Raw genomic sequence first — 26,068 nt, forward strand, 5'->3', positions numbered from 1 at the left:
CCGGCTGTTCCTCTATCCATTCTAGCGATTCTACTGTCGTTCCACAGAAACCCAGGACAAGATAGACCACATACATATGTCCTTGCATGATGAACTAGCCAGTAATCAACCTCTGACAGAAACCTGTCCAACACTTTAGTCAGCTTGGATATTCATCAGCGGCTGGGAGTAACGCCTTCGTGGAGCTAGAACGGGTGATACGCCACACACACTATATACATACAAACGACCTCATTCTTCCTAACGAGCAAGCAGGTTGTCGAGGATGGAAACAAGTATCAGTCTATAGTTATATTGTATATGCAACCTATAATGACCCATCTACGCCACCAACCCAGCTGGGCCAGATAGATATGCTAAGGTTGGAATGGATAATTGAATGGATGGGATCTCATTTATGAGTATCTTGCTCGTTCAACCGAGTTGTTACAGAACCATGCGGGCAGTTAGAAGTAGTCTGTTTCATGTTGTGAAGTCTGAAGTCCTAACAGGCTTGCAGATGTTTCTTCGTAGAAAGGCAATGTGAGCTGAGCTCCGACGTCAGACTTGAAAGCATGCGAAGCCAGGAGTAATGCAGCGGCAGGAGGTACAGCGGCTGCATTGTGGCGAATGAAATACGATCTCTAATGCATAGAGACGGAGCAGGTCAGGCAGGTCAGGGAGATCTGTTGGTCGGCTTGTGGAAGAGGTAGACCAATGGTATATATATTTAAACGACTGAGCAAACGACGAAGAGACTGGTAGGATCACAACAATGGGTAGCTAAGGCACAGATAGCTACGAGACCAATTCCTAACAATACTACGTTATGATTCACAACTACACAGGAAAAATAAATATGCACTCAAGAAATCAGAGAACTGTCTCTGTACTTTCATTGCTAGAACTAAACTAGCAGCGACATGACCGGCTGGGATTGTCATAGTAGCAAAACCCAAACCAGATCAGTCGATCATCATTCCGCGTCGCAACGTATTCATAACCGTGATTCAACATCAACACGTAAGACCAAAGGTCAAGATATTTGGAAAATCCCAAAGAATTTCAGGCAAGAGGAAAGAAGAAAATGGACGTGAGGCGTGGGATGTCTTCACGCACAGCACGTCCATTGGGGTATTGGGGGATGAAATTTTATAGGAGATGGGGAGCGTAGATCGGGGCGAACACGCTTATTTGAAGACGTGGCCATCGGTCCACTCCTTGACCTTTCCGTCAACGGTGACGGGAACGTCCTGGGCCCACATGTCCTCGACGAGCTTGCGGTCAGCCTCGTTGGAGGGGTCGAGCTTGGTGAACTCGTAACCCTCGTAGTCGGGGCCGACAGTGAAAGCGGGCTCCCACTCCTGGCCGCGGGTCATGAAGGCACCGTAGACGACACAGTCGTAGTTCTCGCCGTAGACGGACTGGGCACCGAAGATGTACTTGCGGGAAGCCTCAAGACGGGTCTGGAAGCCACCGATCAAGTTGTTGGCCATGAAGGTGAGCTTGAGCTCGTTGTTGTAACGGTAGTTGACCTTCCAGAGAGAGTACTCATCGGCCTTGAGGTTCTCCCAGAACCAGGGCATGGCGACGGTGCGGGGGTCATCGTTGGAGAACTTGCGCTTCCAGTCATCAAGGATGAGAGTGGGCTTGCCAAGAGCCTCAAGGGGGTGCTTGGGCTTGGGGGCCTCGGCGGCGGGGGGCCTCAGCGGGGGCCTTAGGGGGGGCAGCGGCCTTGGGCTTGGGCTCCTTCTTAGGGGCGACGTACTTAATCACCTCCTCAGCGAACTTGGGGCTGGGGAAGACAGCCTTGAAGGCGTCCTGGTTGATAATGGTGTTGTACCACCGGGTGGTGGCGGGGTTGGCCTCGCGCCAGGTCTTGTCAAGGACAGTGGCGAAAGCACGGGTAAGGAGGGAGGCACCGAAGATATCGGCAAGGGTGATACGCTCACCAACAAGGTAGGTGTTGGCAGTGAGGTGAGTCTCGAGGGCAGAGACGACCTTGAGGGCGCTCTTGGCGGCCTCATCGACAGTCTTCTTGTTGTAACCATCAAGACCCAACAGAGGACGGTACCAGGCACCGAACTTAGGCAGAACCTCAGTGTTCACGAAGGACATCCAGCGAAGGATAGAAGCGTAGTCCTGCTTGGTCTTGCCGAGAAGGGTGGTCTTCTCGTTCTGGGAGGTGACTATGAACAGGACGTGTTAGTCAAGTTGCTTTGAATCTCAATTGGGTCCAACAATGGAGCGATCAGAGGTGTCGATGACACCATGTGTCCATTGCAAAAAAAAGGGGGTGATCGAGTCCAAATTTTCCCGCAGAGCGGGGTAGCCAATATTTTTTTTCAGAGTTGTTTTTTCTCAACACTTGTTATAACACAAGAGTTATAATTAAGACAGGGATAACTAATGGTATCTCATCATAAAGAAGAGAGGCATAAAAATGGACCGAGGGGGTGTGGTAGAATGCATTGGAGGGAGGAAATGTGTTCACATACCATAGACGGCAATGGCAATAACCTCAGAGAGGGTGAAGCCATTGGCACCCTCGAAGGCGGGGATCTTGCCAGTAGGGTTGAGCTTGAGGAACTCAGCGCCGGAGTTGAACTCAGCAGCAGCGTTGGCCTCAGTCTTAACCAGCTCCAAATCGAGGTCGTTGTGCTTAGCAGCGACCAGGATGGAGATGGTGCGACCGTTATCCTAAAAGAATATTAGACATTGAATCCAAGTAAAGAGACGAAGAAAAAACATACAGGCAGACCGTAGAGCTTTCCGAAGGCCATCTTGAATGTAATGTGTGGAAGATGAAGAGAAAAAAAAAGAAAGAAGAGAAAGGAGAGGGGCGAGCAAGTTTTTTGTGCTGGCGGGACGACTTCGGTGTTCGGAGGAACTTATCCTGCCGGGGAGCCACATCACATGACCCGACAAAAAACATGACACTCGGAGACCATCAACGGCCTCCATTTAGGACCTCAAATCCGAGTTTCAGCCCCGAATTCCCCGCCAATTCCACCAGCCATGGCGTGGCACAAACCCACCAGTCTCGCACAGGCGATGCAATCCCTCCGCCTAACCTCAACCCTCACAAAACCCTCAACCCAAGCCTCCCGAACAACCCTCAACACCCTCCGCACGCGCACCTACGCAACAGAAGCCGAGTCGGTCCCCGCGGCCGCAGCCCCGGAAATCAAATTCGGCTCCATCAACCAAAAGCCCGCCCGCATCATCCCCTCTTCCCCATCCTACTTCTCCGGCAGCCCACGGTTCATCGACCACGTCCTGGCACTGGAAGCGCTGCAAGCGAAGCACGCCGCACTCCCTATAGTGGCAACGAGCGAGGCACCACGCATGGCGTGGTTCAAGCTCCCACAGTTCCGCGACTTCGTTGGCGAGCCCGTGCCCATGAAGAAATACAAGTCGCTAGTTAAGATCCTACAGCGGCTGAACCGCATCCAGCCCGACATGGTTCCCGCCGAGGTGCGTGATACTCTCGCATCGTTCTTGCGTCCTGGTAACCCGTATGCGGTGGAGAATGTTCCCCGGACGGTGGATGAGAATGGACGTGCGCGCGGGAAGGGAAAGAGGAAGGAGTCTACGGCTGTTGTGCAGCTTGTTGAGGGTGAGGGTGAGGTGTTGGTTAATGGAAAGAGTATTGTGGAGGCGTTTAAGCGGGTTCATGATCGTGAGAGTGCGCTTTGGGCGCTGAGGTGTACGCAGCGATTGGATAAGTATAATGCTTGGATTCGGGTCCAGGGTGGTGGTGTTACTGGTCAGGCTGAGGCTATTACATTGGCTCTTGGTCGGGCTTTGCTGTTGCATGAGCCTGGGTTGAAGCCGGTTCTGAGGAAGGGTATGTTCTTGGTTCATTCTTATATCTCAATTTTCATTGACACAATTGCTAACTTGAATTTCTTTACAGCCGGTGCCATTACAGTCGACGCTCGTCGTGTCGAGAGAAAGAAGCCTGGTCACGTCAAGGCCCGCAAGATGCCTACCTGGGTCAAGCGTTAAAGTGGTCAGCGAGATCACTCGAGCATTTGCTATTTCTTTTTTGTTTCAATACTGTATTATTCCACCACGGTACCCCGAGTTCGCGACTTGTTTTATATCCTGTACTCTCAATGCATATGGGGATCAATTCTAAGGTTTCACTGAAACGCGTGTTGTATATCACCTATACCTAATTCCACGTTCTACTATCTCTACGTAGATGGTAACAAGTATCGATCATAGCTTATACATCTTCATCTTTGCTCTTGGCCTTTATTCGAAAAAGGTACGGGAAATATATACCAAAATGGTGCCAACTGGGGTCATTTTATTTAGTCAAATTTGAAAGCATAGATGCGGCAGCAGGACGGACATCGTAACCACCTGTTACGTGGATCCCGATTAGGGCAAAGATTGAGCGATTGATCTCTACAACCTACGTCTGAAGCACTAAAGTCCAACCTCCAAGATAACTCACTACAATGTCAAATATAAACCCTGGACAGTGAAAATAGTCATACTCGATATCAAGTAGATCGACACCATCTCAAATCTAATACTCGGAAGGGTATGCTGGCTCGAGGTACAAATTCAAAAATGCGAAAGCCAAGAACGAACCATTTATATCACATACCGAAGCAACAAGCAGTAAGACTACTAATTAGACCAAAGAAAAAAGGAATAAAACGAACCCCAGACCCCAAACCCCAAACCCCGAATCCAAGCCCAAGCCCCATTCCAAAAAGGGAACACAAAGGTTCCGTTCCATTTTTGCGCCGGATACGGCTTTGCCCGTTTTTGTTTGTGCCCACGCTCCAATGCAAAGCCAGTTCGGATCGGTTCAATACAAAGAACAGAGAGGGTGATGATGATGATGATGATGGTGATAGTGATAGTGATAGGAGATAGATATATAGAAGGTAGAGAGATGAGATAGGAAAGAATAACAAAGGCCAAAGCGCACCACCCACAGACAGAAGACTATGAGACTATATACAACTCGTCAATTCGTCATTAGGGTATTGTAAATGGTAAACGGGGAAGAAGAGGAAGAGGAAGATCGTGATAATTGTGGTTATGATAGTAGCCATGGTTGATGGTGGATGATTGCGGTGATAGTGGTATTGGGTGATGGCGAATGACGAGAACACGACAATGTTGGATTTCACACAGCCACCTCGTTAGCTCAGTAGATAACTAGTTAGACGATAGGTATAACTTCGAAGGATCAAGCGCTTCAGGCCAAGAGAGAGAGGCAGCGAATGATAGCCCCCTCTTAGGAGGGGAACGGATAGACCGACGACCGAAGACGGAAGGAGGGGGCCGGCCGATCTCTCATCAGAGCGAATGGGAGATTTATTGGTGCCCAACGAGGTGAGAGGTGACAGGTATACCTCTTTGCGATGTCAAATATCAACATCGGACTTGGCGCGACGCTAGTAGGCAATAGCCTCCCCCGTGGCGGCAGCGCTTGGGTGAGATTGACTCAATGCGTATAGTCTCCGATCGTCAGGACGCAGTGTCTTTCTTATTTGGGAGTGGACCCAATTTGATGTGACGTTTGGGGTATTTGAACTTTTTTTTGCAGTTTTCTTTTCTTTTTTTTCTCTCGGCTTTTCTGCTCTTCTTCTGTTGTCTTGGGACTTGGTTCATGGTCGTGGCACTGCCGTGGGTTCGGGTCTGGTAGGGATGTGGTGGAGGTCGGGACTACTGTCCATGAGATCAAGACATTGGCCCAAGACTAGGTATTTGTGTGATTAGGAGGTGATATAGATGCATTGGAGTATAGCGCAAACTCACCGGACAATATTTCTTCTTCCCATATTCCCATTTGATAATCCACCAACCCGTGTGGTTCAAGTTGATCGCAAAGCTGAATTAGGTCTTTTCCCATAGTCTCCATGCGATCTCGTCGAATTAGACTTGTATGCGCAGGTTGTTGACTTGTCGCAATCACTTCCATAATCAAATCTTTCTGTTTTTGACAGAGGGCTAGCCAGCATAGATTGAATTCGCTCCATAGCTTCAGACGGTCGGAGTACTGGATGCTATCGTCATGGAGGAGGCCTACGTATCAAATCAGAAGGATTAGCCTCTTGCTGTAGACCCACGAAGGTGTCAGATAATTCATGCATGATGTGTGCCTGCAGGCTCGGAAACATTGGGGGCAAAAAGAATAGGAAAAAGAAGGGCTGACTTTTATGCTACTAGGCGAGGAGAACTCAGAGTAGACTGTAGACACTTGTTTCTCTGTCTTCTCCGACGGGACAAAAAAAAGCAAAAACAATAAGAAATATTTGCCGGCGAAAAAAAAAAAGAAAAAGAAAAAGAGTGCATCTTACCAAGATCCCGTGCATTGGTCACAAGCCACTCGGAAATTTCAATCAACGATCCTCCGGCCTCTACCAATCTTCCGGCTCGAGTTTGATCAAAACTACGGCGCAGGATGCGTTGGTATCGTCCGATGGCCTCCTCTAGACTGGGCTGATCCGACTGCTGTTGCTGGGACTCTGTTTGGGGTTGATCGGATCTGTTCATGGACCCGGAACCGATTGCAGCGAAATCAGATATGGGTGCAGGAAAAGACTGGGTGGTGTTCGGGCGTGCCATGGGACCGGGTTGGTTATAAGGCTGGAGTTGTGCATTTAGATAAGGCGAGAGTCCAACGACCCCAGACCCTGCAGATTCCTCTGGCGCAAAATACTGTGGAACGGCAAATTGGTTCGACAAGACATCTATCGCTGCAGACTGCCGTGTCGGGTACTGTGGCACAACCTCGAATTGACCTTGGGTTGGACCCTGCTGACCGAACCCGTACAGCATGGGAGAATCATACGGTGAGAACGCAGTGGGATCATGAGGCTGCGCACGCCGTCGCTGAGGTTGAATAGCCGGTGCTTGTTGAGCTCGTTGAGCCCGTACATAGTCCTGAGGTTGATAGTTCTGCAAGTCGTTTGACTGCAGGGAACCGCCGTGGAAGGAGCTGCCTGTGTATCCGTAGTCGTAGGACATCGGGACTTGCTCCGGGGGTTGCGACATCCCCGTTTGGTCTCCACGTGGTTGTATGGCCGGGTCAAAACCCTCTGTTGCACGACCAGGTGCTCTGCGAGCGGCATTTCCAGACCGAGACATTGACCTTTCATTCTGCTTCATACGTTGATCGCCATCCATGAGGCTGTCCCAGGATCGGTGCAGATCAAGCTCAGCCCAATGCTTGGGGGACAGCGGTGGGCTTGCGTAATATGCCAGCTTGGATGATTTTTGAGGGGGATTTCAGGAGATCTTTTCTTTCCCACAAAGGTTCTTCACCCTTGGGGGTGGTGGGGGGTGGGGGAGAGGAGAAGATAGGAGGGATAGAAAGGATGAGACGTGATCCTTGCGGTTCAAGTAGACATTCAAATCCTGTCCTCTGACGCAGCCGCGGTACTGATTTAAGTAACAGAGAAAACAAAATTATTAACACAATATAATTGAAAAGGAAAAAAGAAAAGAAAAAAAAAAAAACAGGTGAAGAAAGAAGGGGGAAACTCCAGAATTATATGTAATTAGGCAGGAAATCAGGGCCAAATCAGGTAGATAGAGAGATATTAAAAAGCTGATGGATCTGAAAAGAAGATGACGAGCTGATCCAAAGGATTTCCAGTCAGAGTAAGATAGATAGATCAAGTATGTTGTATATATTCCAGTCCTTGAATGGGTCTAGTATAGTATAAAATTGTATAAGAGTGGATAGTATAAGGGGAAAAAAAAGGCATCAAGGGGGGAACAGAAGAAACTAGGGCTTTATTTTTAGTTTTTATTTTCAAGCAAAAGAGTCAAAAGATAATCCCAATGGTTCAAAAAGGTCAAATCTCAAATATAAAACATTCAAAAAGCCCTAAAGTCATATATAATATGATCGACGATCGAGGATCTCCCCCTAAACTCCATTTGGCGCTATAATCGGCAACCCAGCGCAATGGTTCCTTGGCCTCGGACTTTTGGGGATTTTTAGGGACATTTTTGACATTTTTGACATTTATTGGATTGATTTTTCGATTTTAGGCGTTCAGCTCTCAAGGTCAGGTGGTATAATATTGTATTTTTTATTTTTTATTTTTTTATTTTTATTTTTATTTATTTTTATATTTATTTTGCCTCTCTCTTTGTGTGTTGTTGATTATCAAGTGTGTAACACTGTCTATGTTGCCTGGGGCTGATAATGGAGAGTAAACATGAGACAAAATATTCTCCCCTTGCGTAGAATGTCAAAAGGGAAAAGGGAAGGAAAAAACAAAAAAAAAAAAAAGCAAAGGTTCTAAAAGTATAAGTAAATGCAACTAAACGCAACTAAACGCAACTAAACCAAATAGTTAGTCCTGAAGTGACCAAAAAAAAAAGGGGATGCTATTTACATTCCGGGGAGATTAGCCGGGCAGCTGCTGGAACCTCGCGGAGATGCATGATACTTGAGGCTGACATGAGGATAATATAATAACTAGTGTGTTTAATAGTATAATAGTATAATAGTGTAAATAAGATCAGAAGTCATCTGATTATTGCATATTCTACGGAGTATACATTATACATGAAACTATCTAGTCCAATATAAATCAATCCAAATCAATCCAAATCAATTCAAATATTATGGAGCATTGTTTGCCCGATTGGATCTGCAAAGGACGGCCACCTACATACGTCAGTTTCCTTTTCCTCGGGTTTCTGATTGCTCAGGTCTCAAGGGGGGAGGAAAAGCAATTATTGTTACTATGAAGTACCGGACAAAGCTATTTGTTTACTGTTTACTTCTTTCGATTTATTCTGTACCCTTCAGAAGTAATAACCTAATTGTCCCTGTCATATTCCACCATAAACTAGATCCGACAATCTGGTTGAGATGGGGACAATCCACTAGACTATTCCTACAGGTGCAGTAGGCATCTTTATACTTCTCTCCCGCAAATGATCGACCTACCCATTATTAACCTTACCTATTAACATTTCAGTCTATGGAGGACACCCTCAGGTACTCCGTACTTGTGAGGGTATGAATTACTCCGTACCTTTATAATATATATATATATATCTACTTCATATTGGCGATTCACAGGTTCACATCGAACCCGAAACAAAATAGCATGAGACAATCTGCGGATGTACGACATGTGGAATAAAACAAATTACCTAAAAAAAAGGGTAAAAAGAAGAAACTATCAAATAAATTAAGCCATTGGACAGACAAATAGACTCGCGTGGACTCGGACTTCTAGATGTGCTTCTCGGTATATCACCCGCAACCAGGAGCCCGACACGGTAGATAGACCAACCGGTAGCACAAAACACGAGGCTGGAACTGGGTATCATGGCCTTGGACATTTATAATGGGACGGGGAAATCAAGGAATGATAATACATTGTTATTGTTGAAACCATTGCCTTTGACTATATCTATAATACTATATACGGTTATCGAAAAACTATATATCCTACTGCACCTACGGAGTACATACTCCGTATATAGAGTCATGACCCCGTTTCAGGTTTAGATATCTTCAAACACGTCAGACGAAACATGCATCAATATCTAATAATATCTAATCTTAGAATCCAAACAAAAGCTTGGACAGTAACCTCCCTATTTCACCCTCCCAATCTCATAACCCAACAATGGGGCGTAGACATCAAATCTCCCACCTGAAACACGACAAACAGACACTACTGCTACCTAAATCGGATGTTGTATGTAGAAGGTAACTAGACCGAAGGTAACCTCACCCCCTCCCCACTTCAATGTTCTTTTGCCCTTCCATTCCTCTTCCCCGTTACTCTGCCCTTCCCTCCCTCCCCTACGTAAATAACAAAATTCTATTTTTTTAAAAAAGAGAATACAAACCACCATTCCCTCGAAACAACAGTGCCTCGCCTTGTACGACTTCCACCTCGGACTGCAGACCCAGCGAATCCAGTGCTTCGGAATTCCGAAATTATCGTCTCACCACGCTCCGGTTGCCCAGTCAGGAGCACGGACGTCGCCGAGACGGGGGTGGTCGATGGTTGGGAATGGCGTGTAGATATAGTGTGGTGGAATAGTTACATACATACTCGTAACGTATGTACATAGTTATGGAGTAGTTAACTAGTTAGTTAACTTGTACAGACGTACATGAAAGGTTATACATGGAAAAGTAAGTTTGCAGATTGTAAACCGTTTCCACCACGTATATTTATCCTCCAACATGAATAAGGGAGAAATATCATAGCAAAAAGACCCTGGAAAGATTACGGAAAAGATATGACAAGGCCGCTAAACGCAGCCGACTATTCTTGTACATATATACCAGCGAATGTATATAATCAGCACAGATGACAATGTTCATGTACATATACCCAAGTATACCTATTTAGTTAGTTATCCAGATGCGTTTGTTTACATTTTACCTTTACCTTCCACGCTTTCTTTTTCTTTATGAACATACCGGCGTGGCTATATGCACAACCTACATACGTTGTATGCAACAGGGATGAGACGGGAGCCAGGGTTCGGGAAAACGGGAAGAACGCCATAGAACAGCAGAAACGATGACCTGGGGGGTGGTGGTGGTGGTTTGATGCAAAAGGTTAAGGCAATAATACGATGCAAGATGCACCATTCTCGACCCGCAATATGCTGGGACGAACAAGGATTTTTTGTCACTGTGGCTGTTTCCTGTTACCCGACTCGTTGGGCTGGGAGTCATACGGTCCACGAGACTGCGGTCCAAAAGGAAAGGATGGTTCGAGGGAGGGAACTGGTGTCTGCCGAGGTTAGTTTGCGCGGAAACAAATCAGGGTTGGTCCAGATGGGAACGGGGGCTGTTGCTCATGCGGCTGAAACGTCAAGACTTTGTTTTGGGGTGCTGGTTGTTGTAGGGTTGATGTTGATTGAAGCGTGGTGATATGAGGTAGGGACCAGGGGTGTGTCGATGATGATTTGTTGGTAAAGTTGTTGAATTGTTGAGTCGAGGGGGTTGGGGGTGGCTTATATTGTACTTTAATATAGTCTGCAGGGTAGCATTATGTATAGCCATTGACATTGGGTGCCTCAGCTGATGGAAAACAGCGGGAATAAAGACAATCGGGAGAAAGAGATCATGGGATAATTTTCATAAGATGTCCTTCCCATATCGGGACAGAGAAAATAAACTACAAACACGTCGCTGATCATTGAGTCATGTCATGTCGAGACCAAGAAAGAGAAAGCCGAGCACTAAGAAGAAACACCATTCACTGAATATATGTCGCCACTCAACCAGTGAGAAGGGCAATCATATTTGATCTGGGCCAAAGTCAGCACGCATGAATACCTCCAATAAGATCGCAATAAGATCGGATCAAAACATACTCAGTGTCATACTGAGGCTCACGTCCGTATTTTCCACCATATCTGTGAACTCCTCGAAGCTGATCTTTCCATCCTGATCCTTATCAGCCTCCATGATCGTCTTGTCGACGATCTGCTGCAGTTGCACGTCCTTGAGGTTATTGCCGACCATCATCTTCAGCACGATGAACAGCTCGCCGTTAGAAATGTAGCCGTCACGGTCAATGTCGTACACCTTGAATGCGAATCGCAGTTTCTCTTGCTTGTTGCCTTTTGAGCTGAACGCTGACAGGCCGGTCACGAATTCCTGGAAGTCGACGTCACCGCCACCGTCTTCGTCGAAGATGGCGATCATCCTATCGTAAAAGAGAAGGGTCAGACACTAATCTTTATTTATATGTAGGTCGTAGATCGTGGGTGGGGGTGTGGGTATGGATGTTCGGGGAGCAACGAACCTTGTGGCGAGCGGGTTGGACGACACTTGGGGTAGGGAGAGGAACTCATCACGGTCGATAGTGCCGGAGGCGTTCTGTAGACCGCTTAGTATGCTAGAACACCTTCTGACAGTCCATGCTGTGCAACTGACCTTATCCAGCTTCATGAAGCGCTTGCGCAGGCGATCCACTTCGTCTCGGTTGACTGTTGTCGCGATGTCAGCCGAAAGCCCGATCCATCACCTTGACACCTTATCCGACCGTGGAAAACGTACAGTTCGATGTAGACACAATGTTATCGAAGAGCTGGGTGGTACCCACGGAGCCTCGGCGTCTCCGCGCATCGTAAATCGCAGCAGCGTTGGGCTCGTTGGAGGAGGAGGGCTGGTCCATGGTGGGTGGTTGGAGAGGGAAACGAGATGTAACGACGAGGTACAGTGGCAATTTATGCGATGGGGGCGGGGGACAAAGGTTGTAGGACTAGTGAAACAGCATATACAAAGAGCTAGATCAAAGCAAGACAGTAAAATAGGAGGCAGAAGGGTTGTTATTGCCAAGGGCCCGGGGAATCTGATATCGCCCAGCCCCGCACTAACCGTATCCGGACAGGCAAGCGAGCCCCTGAGGCCGTGCACTCGGCCAAAACAGGCCACCGCCGGCTGACATTACAACGTCAACCCAACCGCGAGCCGTGAATCACCCAATCTTGAGTCGTCAAAATATCCCCCCTCCATCAAATTTTATCTCAAAAATACGTCTACAAGAAAGCGCATGAACATACCTTTCTGCTGATTCCCATTTTACCCCGTCCCCGCCCATGGTCGTTGCCCTATTGCGCGTCCCGACGCTATGACTCGGTACGGGGGCCTGGGGAGGACGCGCCCTAAAAAGCTCACCTCCAAGGCATCCATCCCCGTTGTCCGGGAGTCAGAGATCGATGCCATCGACGATGAAATCCAGAGCTCTCTACAGCAGATCGAAACCGGCGTCGAAAAAGCCGAGGAGTCGGTGAGTCTCATCCCTATCCCAATCACGTGATACTATCGCCAAAATGACACGAGATTTTCACCCCAATATAAAATGACTCGCGCTGACCTAAGATTGTCTTAGGAAATTCACCTGCAACGCGCAATTAATGCCACTGCCCGAGGCAAAGTAAACGAGGCACACATCCCTACTCCCGAAACCATTCTCAGTAATCTTCAATATGACGAACTCTATCCTCCCATTTTCTCGCAACCTGCGACGTACATTCGCTTCTCCTCGACTGTCGAGGATTGCTGCGGATGCCCGTACAACATGACAGAGGAAGACGATGTCTTCCTTAAGATCATGAACCAGAAGCGCGATCCATCTGCTGGTCGTTGCACGGAGGATATCTTCGAGGAGGTCATGAATTTCTTCGAGGAGACGGCGCAAATGAAGCAGCCATACGCCTCCATCGATAATCCCCCGGTGTTATCCTTTGCAGAGATTCAAGATATGATGGATGCCACATTAGAAGATCCCATGAAGATGTTTGCGAAGGATATTTACGAGCACTGGAAGTCGCGCCGGATGGCTGTTCAAAATAACGCACTTGTGCCGCAGCTCAAGGTATGTTATTATCTCATGCAATTGCCCAATCCAGCATCACTAACGTCGATATCCGCAGTTCGAAACTGGTCAAGACACCGACGACAGTGATCCATTTGTCTGTTTCCGTAGACGCGAGGTTCGACAGATCCGCAAGACTCGTGGTAGAGATGCGCAGAGCGCCGAAAAGCTCCGACGTCTTCGCAAAGAGCTGGAAGATGCTCGGGAGCTCGTTGCTTTGGTGCGCCAGCGTGAAGTTGCTCGGAGGGAAATGCTCTCCATGGAGCGACACCTCTTTAAGCAGCGCGCTGAGGTCAAGGAGATGAAGCGCAAGCTCAACATCAAGGACGATGATGAGGACCTCATCAACCAAAAGGTAAGCATGGGTACTGTAACCGCGCAGTATATGCATGTGCTGACGATTCTCCCACAGCCGAAAAAGAGAGTCCTCGATATGCCACCTCAACGCCCCAATGCTCCTCAACTGCGCATGCCCCTCAAGGCTGGGCAAGGCGGAGAGGATTTGCAATTGCTGGAGGATGTCCAGGCCGAGAAAGAGAACGAGATCCTGCGCGATATCAAGCAGAACATCACCAAACACATCAAGTGGAACGAGGGATACGTGGATCACACCCGTGCACCACTTTCTCCTTCTCCAGAAAGGATATTCGATGCGGTTACCTTCCGGCCTGCATTCACAGCACAGTTGCCCACTCCTCCATCATCAGAATCATCTGGCGAGATGGATACTTCCTTAGACGTCACTAGCCCGCTTTTCTCCAGAGATAAACTTGCATCGCACGCCATGGATCTGCAAGATGAACCACACCGAATGCCATCTTTCCGACGACGAGTTGGACGTGGTGGCCGGTTGATGATCGATCGTCGAAACATGGGAGCCCGTAAAGTCGAGATGGATCCAATCAAGGCCGACCGATTCAAGTTCGACCACGAAGATTCCGACGAGGAGCACGAATATGATACCGATGCGTACAGCATCCAAATCATGCAGCACCGGGCTATCACCATGGCCAAGGCGCGCGAACAGGCTGCAGTGGCTGCCCAGGCTCATGCGCAGGCGCAAGCACAGGCAGCCCAAGCACAGGCTCAGCGACGACTGCTAGACCAAAATGGTCAGCACGCAGGAGGCTCCATGGGATCGAATCTCGGACCAACTGCCGTTGCGGTGTCAGAGACCTGAACAAATTTTTTCCCCTTTTCCCTCTTTCACAGCATTTGGCGGGCGTTTTCTTCGTGGCTCTGTTTTCCTCATCCCCTTCGTCTCTTTGTCTTTTTTTTCTCCTTTTACCACACTTGTAGTTTTATTACTCTCTCATGTTTCGATGATTTCCGCGGGCGGCGAAAGATGGCCGGTTTGATGCCGACTTCTTTTTCTTTTCCCTCTCGCGTTTCCACCCACCTCTTCTCACACATCTCTTTCTCGACATTTCGTTTCGACGCAGGTGCTAGCCACTCGTGGCTGAGCGCGTCTGCATTTATTAGTGTACATAGTATCTTTTTCTCCCGAATCTCGGTGGTGTTGGCTGGTGTCGGGCAGCCTTTGTATGATGGATAACCGAAGTTATGATGCAAGCGACGAATGGGAGGGCAAAGAAAAAGGCTCAAAAACATTCAGAAAATCTAAAACAATTTAATCACTCGCAAAAAGCACTTTTCTTTTGGTTCTGTTGGGATTCAGTAGAACAGACTGATATCGGCCGTAAAAAATGGAAGCGAGAGCAAAAGGCCTTCACACCCTCTGTGTCTTGAACTGTCGCGAATCACCACCATCGCCATTGGCAGAACGCTTCAATGAACCGGAAGTAGCGGGCTGCAGCATGCCCAAGACCGTCTGCAAAACCTCCTTCTCGCCAATGCGAACCTGCAAGGCCATCCGTACTCGACGAGCCGCCTCATCCACGTCACCAGTTTCAGGCAACGGAGAAAGCGAAGCCCTAAACTGGAGATCCGAGGGGAGAGACGTAGCGTATTGCGCCTGTCGCTTTTGCAGCGCGCTGATCAAGATCGCGGTCGCATTGGCGTCCATGACCGGTCTGGGAGCCTTGTCCTTAGACACACGCTGCTTGAATTCCTCGGGGGAGAGAGCCAACGTAGCTAGAAGAACTACCAACTCGGCTGGCAGGATGTCTTCCAAAGACGGGTTGGCGTTGACGGGTCTGGGGATTACATAGCCGTCCTCGAGAATGTCGAGGCTTGAGAGGAACTCAAGTCGGGGCTGGGACTCAGGATCTGCGTTCGAAAGTCCTGCGGCCTCGCAGATGGTTTCCAATGATAGCTCAAGTACGTCGTAGACAGCGTAGTTATCGGTCACATAGCCGTATCGGCGGAGGAGATCTGCGCGCGGGATCTCTCCGTAATCGTTGAAGATTTCCTCGCCTTGTTGAATTGGCTTGATTGCCTTCATGACCAGGGCACCTTCTTCCTGATAGAGACGAGCCTGATGAAAGCGGGTTAAAATTGGGGTTGAAGAAAAAAAATATCATGTCCAAACTCACGTTGTTTCGGTCCGCATCAGCGTTGAGCAGATCTGCGAGCGGGACCATACCCTTAGGCAGCTGCTCGTCCTCTTCGTCATCAGTCATGTAGCTCTCATCATTAGCCTCTCCATCATCGTCATCGTCCTCGGACTTTTCGATATCAAAGGCATAGGCCATAATGAGTGATCCCATGACGTGGCACACTTGAATGAGGGCAGCGTCACCGGCCTCGCCCTCCCAAGAGGCAAGACCAGGAGGAGGCAGGAAGAGATCAGGCCTCTTTGCTAGAATAGGGGTGATGGAATCCCTGATTGACTCCTCGGCGTTTGACCGACTAATCTTCTCAACAATAGTGCTAGCCTGCAGCTCCTGGAGCTCAGCCGGCGACCAGAACATCAGGGTGTCAAAGCGAGAAGGCAAAACTCTAAAATACGGAGCCCATCTCGACTTTTCTCCTTGTAGGTATTCATACACCATGACCAGCATCAGGGAAAGCCACGGACCCATCTGCTCCTCTAGATTCTCCCCGAGCAGGGTCCTCAGCTCCGAGTTCTGCACAGTGAGAACCATGGCGCGGGGAATCGAGAATAGTTCTTCACCTTCCGGGATGTTGCTTTGCGCCACTATAGCCCAGGGAATACATTAGAGACTGATTATAACATTTATGAAACCTTCACTTTTGGGAGGACTCCGAAGACGCTTTTGTGTGGTTGGGGAATATATTTTTTGAACACTTACCGACACCACGTCCAGCTCCAGTTGCCCGAAGATCTGCGAGTCTGAGCTTGGGGTTGAGCTGCACATCCGGGCAGGCTTGCAGCCATGACATGAAGTTGTCAGACTGTTGTTGAAAGCCCTCGGCGTCGGGGAAGTGGGCTGTCGAAGACATGACGGGGGAGATTTCCCTTGGGAGGGAAAAGAGGAATAGGGGGAGGGTGTAGAACGAAGCCACAAATGAAGTGGATACCAGTAGGGAAGAAGAAAATAATGGAGAAGAGGGGAAAGAAGAAGAGAGTCGGGAGAGTATGCAAACTAAAGTCGAGCAGAGTAGCCCGGGTTTAGTTCGGGCCAACCGACGGGTGCCGCTTTTAGCTCCGATAACGATAACGAAAATCATATCAGAGGTCTCTCGGGGTTTCATACATGGCGTATGATTTTATTACCTTTCATTCAACACACTCTCTCATTCATACCTTGAAATACCGCCCACCATGATTGCAATTGGTATGGAAGGCTCTGCCAACAAATTGGGTATTGGCATCATGCTGCATCCCAAGGATGGCAGCGCCCCGCAGGTCCTCGCCAATATCAGACACACCTATGTCTCCCCGCCAGGCGAGGGTTTCTTGCCTAAGGATACAGCGCACCATCACCGATCATGGGTTGTGAAGCTGGTCAAACAGGCTCTCAAAGAAGCCAAGGTCTCCGTCGACGATGTGGACTGTATTTGCTTCACTAAGGGACCCGGAATGGGTGCCCCGCTACAGAGTGTGGTGATCGCCGCGCGGATGTTGAGTTTGCTTTGGGGCAAAGAGTTGGTAGGAGTGAATCACTGTGTTGGACGTATGTATTCATGCATATCAGCTATAGACAGCACTTCCTATTTGGGGTTATGAATCGAACAAACCACTAACAATGTGAATCTCTAGACATCGAAATGGGCCGCCTCATCACCGGCGCAACAAACCCAGTCGTCCTATACGTGTCCGGCGGTAACACACAAGTCATCGCATACAGCTCGCAACGCTATCGCATCTTCGGCGAGACCCTTGATATGGCAGTAGGAAACTGTCTAGATCGGTTCGCGCGTACACTACACATTTCCAACGACCCGGCGCCAGGATATAACATTGAACAACTAGCGAAGCAAGGAAAGCAGCTAGTCGATCTCCCCTACGTTGTGAAGGGCATGGACTGTTCATTCTCCGGGATCCTGGCTGCGATTGATGGCCTGGCTAGGCAGTGGGGGCTAGGCGGGGAGGAAAAGGCACGAGAAGATGAGCAGAAACCCGTTGATTCTACAACTGTTGCGGATGATTCACTGGAGAGCAAGCCTACACGCGCAGATCTATGCTTCTCCCTCCAGGAAACTGTCTTCTCAATGCTTGTCGAGATCACCGAGCGCGCAATGGCCCATGTTGGATCGAAGCAGGTTCTTATTGTTGGCGGTGTTGGCTCGAATGAGCGTTTGCAGGAGATGATGGGTATTATGGCACGGGATCGCGGTGGAAGTGTCTATGCGACGGATGAGCGGTTCTGCATCGATAACGGCATTATGATTGCACAGGCTGGTATGCTGGCATATGGGACTGGATTCCGAACCCCTTTGAGTGAGAGTTCTTGTACACAGCGGTTCCGTACGGATGAAGTGTTTGTGAAGTGGCGGGATTGATATCTCGATGTCGTGTCTGAACCCAAAAATATATCTATCATGTGTTATGAATTAAGCAAAGTCAGGTCTGATATCCTTTTGAATTCGGTTAGATAAAATCGGAATAAGTTATTCAACATTCACCACTTATCTCAAGTGGGCTTCCCAGACATTTGTAATCTTGCATAAATCCAAGCGCCTGTACAGCTGTATGATTTGCTTATGATCAACTCCCAAATCCTTTCCCAGCACCCAACACGAAAGTAACGCCAGAGAAAATATGCAATATATGGTGATCTCACTGAGATGCCTTGTTCAACTCACATTCATGTGTGTTGGCTGTGGTCAATGACTGGGCGACCTAGTAGGAGGATTTAGTCGCCGTTATGGACGAGGAACCCGAGAACACCTGGTCAGATAGGAAGCAGACTGGCAAGGGCCAATGGGTCGAACAAGGCGGGAAATTGCTTGTAAATCTTTTATCTCTGCAAATCGGATAAACCCAAACATGCCCGAGGCAGTATTTGGTTAAAAAGAAGTGTATGCATGCAATTAAAAACGGCCTACATGTTTGCACATAGCTCATTCTGTAATATCGCCAGTCGGTTTGTACAAAATAGTCGTGACATACTGTAGAACTAGATTAGTAAATCCACGAAAAGTGTATGAAGCAGTGACTTACTTTTCTTTTATACCTGGTTGTCACGCTTGTAGCCAGGACACCATTCTTGATACTGCTCGTGGCGAGGTGATTCAGGACAGTGTGGTTCGGGTAGTTCAGAACACTACTATCGTCTTTCATGGGAGTCGTGCCATTGAGAATTGACTTACCCAAGAAGAGAGGTAGACTGGGAGGGGTAGCCGTATCTCCAATGACATTGGCAGCCTGGACATAGGCCGGACTATCTTCTTCCTTATCCAGATCGGCGAGGAATTGAGGGATGGCATCACCGAAATCACCGGGTGGCACCTCTTCGTCAACTTCTTCCTTTTCTAGAGGGTGGTCCTCGGTATCCGCTGGATCCTGTTTAGAGGAATCCGGGATGGTGTGTGGAAGGGGAGCTCCCGGCTGAACGGTGGAGTCCTTGTCATGAGCATCATCTGCACTGATTTCAATGTAGTTGACCAGGTGATTAGTGAAGTCGACGGCAGTGGGAAGGCTATCCGCAGCGCGCATTGTCCCATCGACAATGAATTTCAAGTGGTGTGTGCCTGGTCTGAGGTTCAAAGTAGCGGACATAACGGACGGATTTTTTTTCACTATCGAGGGTTAGTCAAGTCTCGGGAAACCCAACCATACCATGACCAACCTTCTGTGTAGACGGAACTTCTTCTCCCAGTTAACAAAAGTACCAGTAACATAGACCTTCTGAGCAGGCGCTGTCCATTCGATAACGACCGGGACGGCCTTCCCCGCGCCGCTGATGGTGTATGGCTGAAGCTCATCAAGCAACTCCTCCTCTTCAATAGTCGTATGACCTGGAACTAGAGTACTCGGATCCATTTGTTCATCCAAGAGGCGATCCGCGGGGAGCGACTGGATATGCGAGTCCTCAGGGCCGGCGACGGGCGATCCAGGAGTGGTGTTGGCATCACCAATTGGCAATGGCAAGCGCGGGGGATGTTGTAGATGTGCCGATGCGCTATAGTACGAGTTGAGGGGCGGGGCCGATGGTGCCACAGGATCGCGCCCCGGGACATGGCGCGAGACCGGGACCTGGACCGGGTTGGAGTGGTCGCGGGATGGGATATCCTTGATCGGGGAGGGCTCGACTCGAGGTGCATCTTGTGGCGGAGCCTTCTCTATGTTCTTTGGTGAAGATTCGGGGACATTTCGGGATTGTAGGCGCTCTTGCACGGATCCTTGGTATCCTGCCGAGTGCCCAGCGGCTGTCTCCTTTGTGGCCGAAGGATCGGCCGCGGTGGCTTTAGGGATTGCAATTGTGTTAACGGAGGATCGACGGGCGACTTTTCGATCGCTTGTAGAGCTGTGGTGGGCATGAGCGTGATGCGCGTCGCCCACCGGGCCTTTGGAAGGGTTGTTGCCCATCGAAGGCGGGGAAAGGTGTGATGAATTTGGGCCGAACTTTTTTTGCTGGGAGTTGGGAAAAGAGGAGGGTTGAACTAAGTCACAATGGCAGACTGGAGAAGGACACTTCCGATACCAGCTCAAGGTAAGGAGGGGCGGTGGGCAGTAATCAAAGTCGACTGATGTACTCACATTGTCTACAGGAGACACGCCGATGACGCCGGAAGCCCAATCCGGTAGCATAGGGCTTAGGGCTTGGCAGTTGGCCCGCGGCGCGTGTTGGATACCATAACATACCTAGGTAGTCGAGATGCATAGATTGATTTACTACATACCTACATACCTTCATAATAATCATGGGCTGGGTATCGATTCTAAAATATCCTCTATTGCTTATTCTTGGCTTGACAACTCAATTACTGTCCTACTTATTGTCAACACTTCTCTTCCTTGCATCGCCAGTGATCTACATTGGACATGTCGTCTTGTACCTGACACTGCTTCCATTGCGTATTCTCATTAAGCTAGAGGTAAGTTGTGAGACAGTCATCTATGTTATCCCACGCCTCCATATTGTAGCTCTTTGGTGGTGGCATTTACTAAGCTCTAATAGGCATTCATCTATTTCATGACCGGGGCAGTGCTTGTCGGGGCCACTATAGGAATGATCCTACATTTCACCGGCAGCACCATCTCAGAGTTCCTACAAATTGAAGAGTCAGAAGAGCCACAGCGGCCTCGTGTGAAACGGGAGCTTCTATATTCTGAACCCCAGCATCCATCCTTCGACTATCTAGAATCGCAGACGGAGGACCACAAGTTCCTGCCATACTCGACGATCTTGGAGGAGGAAGAGAACAGCCATGAATCAGGTTAATGTGCAGATATCTCATAAGCCGAGTGTATGATATTATAATAAGATGCAAATGAGCCTCGGTGGCGGGCCAGAAACAAAGCTGTCATTAAACCGCCAAGGATCCAATTAGGCAATGTAGGCGATCTGTCCAATCTTTACACGACATTATATTCCACTTGAAAGAGAAAAGAGTAGACCAATTTTCTGTATATCACCAGAGATGCCTACCAATGTGCACCAACTTCGCGGTCTGGTGGACCAGGACCCCAATATTGCCTAATTGGGCCACATATGCGATCCAGCCAATCATATCATCCACATCTAGTCTCCAACTCCAACAATACAAGGTACGATGTATATTGTATATAAATCCTTAAAATCCGTTATCTGAGTGTCAAAATTCTTCATCCTCTTTCATATTCCGAAACCCCCTCTTCACAATATCAGGCCCATCCCAAAATGGTCCGAATCAACGCGTTCGCCGTGGAGCAAGTAAGTCACCCTCAAGCCCCAAACCAATCACCTACCTAGTTACACAGAAACTAACATCTAGAAGTGGATGGACCTCTACGAAACCAGTGCGAAGCACAACCTTGCCGAAACATGCTGCGCATCCATCTCGCTCAATGACCTACTATCTCTGTCCCCGAAAAAGGACCTGGTAGACTACACGCAGAAGCAAGTCTATGGCGCGATACGGGGATCCGAGACGCTGAGAACCAACATAGCGAACTTATATTCGCAATCTGGATCTACCGAGGCCAGCCCTGTCTCTGCTGATCGAGTCCTCGTCACAAACGGTGCCATCCAGGCTAATTTCTTGGCGCTTTATACTCATGTCGGGCCGGAGGATCATGTTATTTGTCAGTATCCGACCTATCAGCAATTATACTCTGTCCCTGAGTCTTTTGGGGCGGATGTTAGTCTGTGGCGGTCGGATGAGGCGAATGGGTGGGGGATGGATTTGGAGAAGTTGAAGTCTTTGATTAGGCCGAATACGAAGATGATTATTTTGAAGTATGTGTGGATCGTGGTTCAATTGTTTGTTTATTGGATGTGTACTGATCGGAGTCTGTAGCAACCCCCAGAATCCCACAGGCGCGATTCTTCGCCGCGAGGAATTGCAGGGGATTGTTGATATCGCGCGTGAGCATGATATCCTGATTCATTCTGATGAGGTTTATCGACCTCTGTTCCATTCCCTTGACTCAGATGAGGAGATTCCTCCATCGATTCTTGAATTTGGGTACGAGAATGTCATTGCAACGGGTTCCATGTCTAAAGCTTTCAGCTTGGCTGGTATCCGATTGGGGTGGATTGCTTCGCCGAATTTTGAGATTATCGAAGCTTGTGCCTCTGCTCGTGATTATACTCTGATCTCGGTTGGCCAAATCGATGATAGCGTGGCAGCTCATGCATTGTCCAGTCCGTGCGTGGAAAACCTGTTGCAGCGCAATCTTCGCCTGTCTCGGCACAATCTCGGTGTCCTTGAAACATTCATCGAGGAGTACAACTGGGCTATGAAGTGGACAAAGCCGAAGGCCGGAACGACTGCGTTCATCAAATTTGTTGACAGGAAAGGCAGGGCAATTGACGATGTCGTGTTCTGTCAGCGACTCCAGGAAAAGACTGGTGTCATGCTGGTCCCTGGAAGCCAGTGCTTCGGAGGTGGTGTGGACTTCCACGGATATGTGAGGTTGGGCTATGTCCAAGACAGCCATGTGATAGTTGATGGATTGGACACTCTGAGACAGTTCATGCGTGATGAGTATGAGAAGCTGCCGCTGGCTTTGGGTGTGTAGACAATGACCAGGTGTTTTCTTTGCTTATAATTGCCTTCATCGCTTTATCCAGTATATACGACCATAGGGTGTGGAGAATAGGGCTTCCAGTCCGCTCGGTATTAATGCAATACCCCGTTCAACCGCTTCTGGAGAGTCAATAGTCAAAGGTAGACTAAAAGGGAAATGCAAAGGATCATGGGTATTTTGCAGGTTGCAGCGCTTCCCTGAACGTCCAGAGGAAACATTGTACGCTCAGAGGGCTTAGAATAGAACCAATTCCAATCCAAGATTAGAAAAATAGGTGTCCCAGGACAAGGATGTCCCGGATTCCCAAAACTTACTCAGAAGCTCTCGTGCTCTTGTAAAATTTCCCATACCGAGACTTTGCATATCGCCCATCCGCTTGTGGATAAACTCGCGTTCCTTGGTATCGTCGGTTTCACAGCCAACGCTGAACATGGGCCAAAGGATCAATATATTCGCAGAAGAGAACGGTGGGATGTCTTCTACTGCGGCTATGACTTTCTTGATGTCCTCTTTCACCGTCTCATGGGTTCTTGGAAGTGTTTGGACTCGGCGATGGAGGTGTAGTAGAGCGGAGTGTACAAAGGCAAGATGTGTACTCTGCAGCTCAAGGGAATCTCCATCAGAAACACTGCACTCAACAAGGGAAAAGATCTCAATCTCAAGACTTTGGGATGCTTCCAAGATGTCTTGTTGCATCGCAGGCCCAGTGTGACACTGGCGCTGCACCAATTGAGATAGCCTTGCAAGCAGCGGAGCCAACTTCAAGGAATATCCACATATATCGTCGACATGCGGGTTCAACAGATCAAAAGACCTATCCAGTAGCCCTGTATCGGAGTTCATTACACGGCTAGTGGTGAATCCCGATAATCCAGCGAGAACGTTCATTGTTGTAAACCATTTGACCAAACATTGAATGTAAGGGTCCGCAATTCGCGGTGTTCCTTGAGTATCCAAAAAGGCACCCAAAAGACGCATTACCCCACCAAGATGTGTCCGCCATGTCTGCATATTTCCATTGCACACATCGTTAGTGCACAGGGCCATGGCTGTTGTCACAGTCTCAGCCGTCAGTGTTGCCTTTGTTTCACTGAGAGCCGAGCGCAGGCTAGAAATTGACAAGTTCGTAAACCTCAAGCAGGATACCTTAGACTTCGGTCCTGTATCTTGGACAAGTCGGCTGTGGTGACTGCAGGCAGATGCAAGGAGGGCATAGAGAAGATGGGGTGTCTCTAGGGAACTTGAAATGATTCTTTGCAGGAAGAGCGCTGGAGCTGCGGGGAACAGCCGTGGGGCAGTTTCGGTGTTAAAGATGTGCATGAAAAATTGAGATTCTTTTGATGATAGAAATGGTGATAGGTTTAGAACAGGCTGGTGAGCGATAGGGTTTAGGCTTTGGTTGACGCTCTCATTTTGGCGATTCGCTTCACTCGGCCTTGTGTGGGTGACTACATTCTGGTTGATGATATTGATATCGTATTTGCATTCTTTGGGAAACCGCGTGCAGCGCGAACAGATAGGTTTCTTCAGGTCACACTAGACATTTTCTTAGCGATGCTCATTTGGCCAGCAAGAAATTCTTTACCTTGACTTTTTTCCGTCGACATTCTGTGCAGCCATCTCGCCTTCTTTGGGGGATGGGGCTATCTTTACCAATCCGATGGCTTGGCATAGCCAACCGAATTTATGGTAAATGTAGGTAAGATGGAGAAGAGAAGTAGAGAAGATCAGAAGAAGGTGAAGATAGCAGTACGGGGGATCACCGTCACATAACTGTCTCATTGGTTCATATTGCCTGGCAGTAACCTCGACCCACTCCCACTTTACAAAAACTAACCTCGGAATTAGTTGTGTAGTTACATATGTAGTAGTAATATTGAACCTAGATGATGCCTTATAATGCCCTAGAAAAGACAACTAGAAAGACACTAAGAAGGACATCCAAAAAAGAAGATCTAGTAAGATATTAGTGTACGCATATATACCTAGCATCGCCGAACAATAGAATTGTTTAGATATTCTTAAATGCTATTTCTTTTATAAAAGTACAAGAATAGTCGCTTACCTGACCTTATCAAGTCCTTTTTAATAGCCATTTTAGTACTCTCTGAAAATTATTCCGGCCTTAGACCGCTTATATTAACCACAAAATTGTGGTACGTTGATGCTGTTGATTTTCTTCTAAGTTATCATTTGGTGAAAAGCACACAGAGATACTCTGAAAAAATCATGTTCTCCGTCGTGGTTCGGCATAGAAGCGTCAAGATTATCGAACGACTCGTTAATGTACAAAATGTTAATCCTAACAACACCCTAGACAAAAATATGCCTATTACAATCGCCCTGACTTGTCGCTTGTCTTGTATATTCCAGCTTTTCTCTTGTCTGATGAGCGGACAATTGTCAACATGTTCGTCTAGACGCCAATTTGATAAAAACACGCCGAATGGCCTCACTATTTAGCCATAGAAGCCAAACAAGAAGAGCTGAAGAAACCGTGAGAAGCCGATAAATCCAGAGATTAACGAATGCAACCTCGTAAACGAATGCCACACTTAATTCAAGCTACACCTTTCTATTTCAGCTGGGAATGTTCCTGATCTGATCCAGCCTTATCAATCACCTGCATTTCGTAAGGGTGGCTCTGATCGTATGGAGGAGGATCCTCCATGGTCCTTGTACTTGTACGGCCCATTGACGGCTGGTGGATCGACTGGGATTGTGTCTTTGGTGAAGGATCGTATGGCGGAGGGTCATCCATGGTCTTAGTAGTTGTACGACGCATTGACGGCTCGTAGGTCGATTTTGATTGTGCTTGTGGCTTAGACTTGTTCACATTGCTGTCATGGGGTGAGCGAGGCTCGTGTGGAAGGTCCGGCGGGTGGGTATAAGGATCGTTTATTTTGCTAGTATCCTTATAGCCCATTCGCCGCTTGTTTTCAAGATAGAACTGTTGCTGGGAAGCTTGTCGGAGCCTTTGGGAAGCAGGTTGGATACCTTCCCTCTGCTTCCGCTTCTGATCCTCCTGTTCAGCGTAGGCCCTAATCGAGGATATATGAGTATGAGAGTGACACACATGAGTGGAAGACTTGAAGAACGCACTTGGATGCAGCTTTGATGAAGGTATAGCCATCACTCGAAGTATGGCCATTATTGATGAAACCCATGTCTTAGAAGGAGAAGAAGG

The 26,068-nt window shown here is 48.3% G+C and overlaps 12 protein-coding genes across 12 annotated transcripts; 5 read left to right on the forward strand and 7 right to left on the reverse strand.

The window, feature by feature from the left end:
* Positions 1-1,169: 1,169 nt before the first annotated feature.
* N7516_007406 (putative translation elongation factor eEF-1 subunit gamma) lies at positions 1,170-2,762 on the reverse strand (the record flags this gene model as incomplete). Its single annotated transcript, XM_057220126.1, has 4 exons — positions 1,170-1,695; positions 1,748-2,168; positions 2,478-2,679; positions 2,733-2,762. The coding sequence occupies 4 exons, from the start codon at positions 2,760-2,762 to the stop codon at positions 1,170-1,172; spliced, it is 1,179 nt and encodes a 392-aa protein (XP_057074217.1).
* Positions 2,763-2,997: 235 nt separating this feature from the next.
* Positions 2,998-4,112, forward strand: N7516_007407 (mitochondrial 37S ribosomal protein uS9m; the record flags this gene model as incomplete). The annotated part of the gene is made up of 2 exons (XM_057220127.1): positions 2,998-3,829; positions 3,899-4,112. 2 exons carry the CDS (start codon positions 2,998-3,000, stop codon positions 3,988-3,990), a joined length of 924 nt encoding a protein of 307 aa, XP_057074218.1. The 3' UTR covers positions 3,991-4,112.
* Positions 4,113-5,618: 1,506 nt separating this feature from the next.
* On the reverse strand, positions 5,619-7,218 carry N7516_007408 (uncharacterized protein; the record flags this gene model as incomplete). Its single annotated transcript, XM_057220128.1, has 3 exons — positions 5,619-5,710; positions 5,770-6,036; positions 6,312-7,218. The coding sequence occupies 3 exons, from the start codon at positions 7,216-7,218 to the stop codon at positions 5,619-5,621; spliced, it is 1,266 nt and encodes a 421-aa protein (XP_057074219.1).
* A 4,033-nt stretch (positions 7,219-11,251) lies between these two features.
* Positions 11,252-12,134, reverse strand: cnaB (calcineurin regulatory subunit B; the record flags this gene model as incomplete). The annotated part of the gene is made up of 5 exons (XM_057220129.1): positions 11,252-11,262; positions 11,329-11,663; positions 11,763-11,836; positions 11,894-11,946; positions 12,017-12,134. 5 exons carry the CDS (start codon positions 12,132-12,134, stop codon positions 11,252-11,254), a joined length of 591 nt encoding a protein of 196 aa, XP_057074220.1.
* A 456-nt stretch (positions 12,135-12,590) lies between these two features.
* On the forward strand, positions 12,591-14,517 carry N7516_007410 (uncharacterized protein; the record flags this gene model as incomplete). Its single annotated transcript, XM_057220130.1, has 4 exons — positions 12,591-12,749; positions 12,852-13,337; positions 13,396-13,692; positions 13,750-14,517. The coding sequence occupies 4 exons, from the start codon at positions 12,591-12,593 to the stop codon at positions 14,515-14,517; spliced, it is 1,710 nt and encodes a 569-aa protein (XP_057074221.1).
* Positions 14,518-15,066: 549 nt separating this feature from the next.
* On the reverse strand, positions 15,067-16,703 carry N7516_007411 (ribosomal lysine N-methyltransferase; the record flags this gene model as incomplete). The annotated part of the gene is made up of 3 exons (XM_057220131.1): positions 15,067-15,774; positions 15,833-16,437; positions 16,553-16,703. The coding sequence occupies 3 exons, from the start codon at positions 16,701-16,703 to the stop codon at positions 15,067-15,069; spliced, it is 1,464 nt and encodes a 487-aa protein (XP_057074222.1).
* Positions 16,704-17,025: 322 nt separating this feature from the next.
* Positions 17,026-18,206, forward strand: kae1 (O-sialoglycoprotein endopeptidase; the record flags this gene model as incomplete). Its single annotated transcript, XM_057220132.1, has 2 exons — positions 17,026-17,377; positions 17,464-18,206. The coding sequence occupies 2 exons, from the start codon at positions 17,026-17,028 to the stop codon at positions 18,204-18,206; spliced, it is 1,095 nt and encodes a 364-aa protein (XP_057074223.1).
* A 561-nt stretch (positions 18,207-18,767) lies between these two features.
* On the reverse strand, positions 18,768-20,235 carry N7516_007413 (putative Snf1 kinase complex beta-subunit Gal83; the record flags this gene model as incomplete). Its single annotated transcript, XM_057220133.1, has 3 exons — positions 18,768-18,815; positions 18,868-19,445; positions 19,509-20,235. 3 exons carry the CDS (start codon positions 20,233-20,235, stop codon positions 18,768-18,770), a joined length of 1,353 nt encoding a protein of 450 aa, XP_057074224.1.
* A 335-nt stretch (positions 20,236-20,570) lies between these two features.
* N7516_007414 (uncharacterized protein) lies at positions 20,571-21,091 on the forward strand (the record flags this gene model as incomplete). Its single annotated transcript, XM_057220134.1, has 2 exons — positions 20,571-20,744; positions 20,828-21,091. The coding sequence occupies 2 exons, from the start codon at positions 20,571-20,573 to the stop codon at positions 21,089-21,091; spliced, it is 438 nt and encodes a 145-aa protein (XP_057074225.1).
* A 438-nt stretch (positions 21,092-21,529) lies between these two features.
* N7516_007415 (putative aminotransferase) lies at positions 21,530-23,030 on the forward strand (the record flags this gene model as incomplete). The annotated part of the gene is made up of 4 exons (XM_057220135.1): positions 21,530-21,562; positions 21,627-22,087; positions 22,149-22,864; positions 23,026-23,030. The coding sequence occupies 4 exons, from the start codon at positions 21,530-21,532 to the stop codon at positions 23,028-23,030; spliced, it is 1,215 nt and encodes a 404-aa protein (XP_057074226.1).
* Positions 23,031-23,115: 85 nt separating this feature from the next.
* Positions 23,116-24,201, reverse strand: N7516_007416 (transcription factor domain-containing protein; the record flags this gene model as incomplete). The annotated part of the gene is made up of 1 exon (XM_057220136.1): positions 23,116-24,201. One exon carries the CDS (start codon positions 24,199-24,201, stop codon positions 23,116-23,118), a length of 1,086 nt encoding a protein of 361 aa, XP_057074227.1.
* Positions 24,202-25,456: 1,255 nt separating this feature from the next.
* Positions 25,457-26,048, reverse strand: N7516_007417 (uncharacterized protein; the record flags this gene model as incomplete). Its single annotated transcript, XM_057220137.1, has 2 exons — positions 25,457-25,922; positions 25,984-26,048. 2 exons carry the CDS (start codon positions 26,046-26,048, stop codon positions 25,457-25,459), a joined length of 531 nt encoding a protein of 176 aa, XP_057074228.1.
* Positions 26,049-26,068: the final 20 nt, after the last annotated feature.

Source organism: Penicillium verrucosum (genome assembly GCF_028828655.1).
Source record: "Penicillium verrucosum strain IBT 35672 chromosome Unknown utg000002l_segment0_segment0, whole genome shotgun sequence".
NCBI classification, from domain to species: domain Eukaryota; kingdom Fungi; phylum Ascomycota; class Eurotiomycetes; order Eurotiales; family Aspergillaceae; genus Penicillium; species Penicillium verrucosum.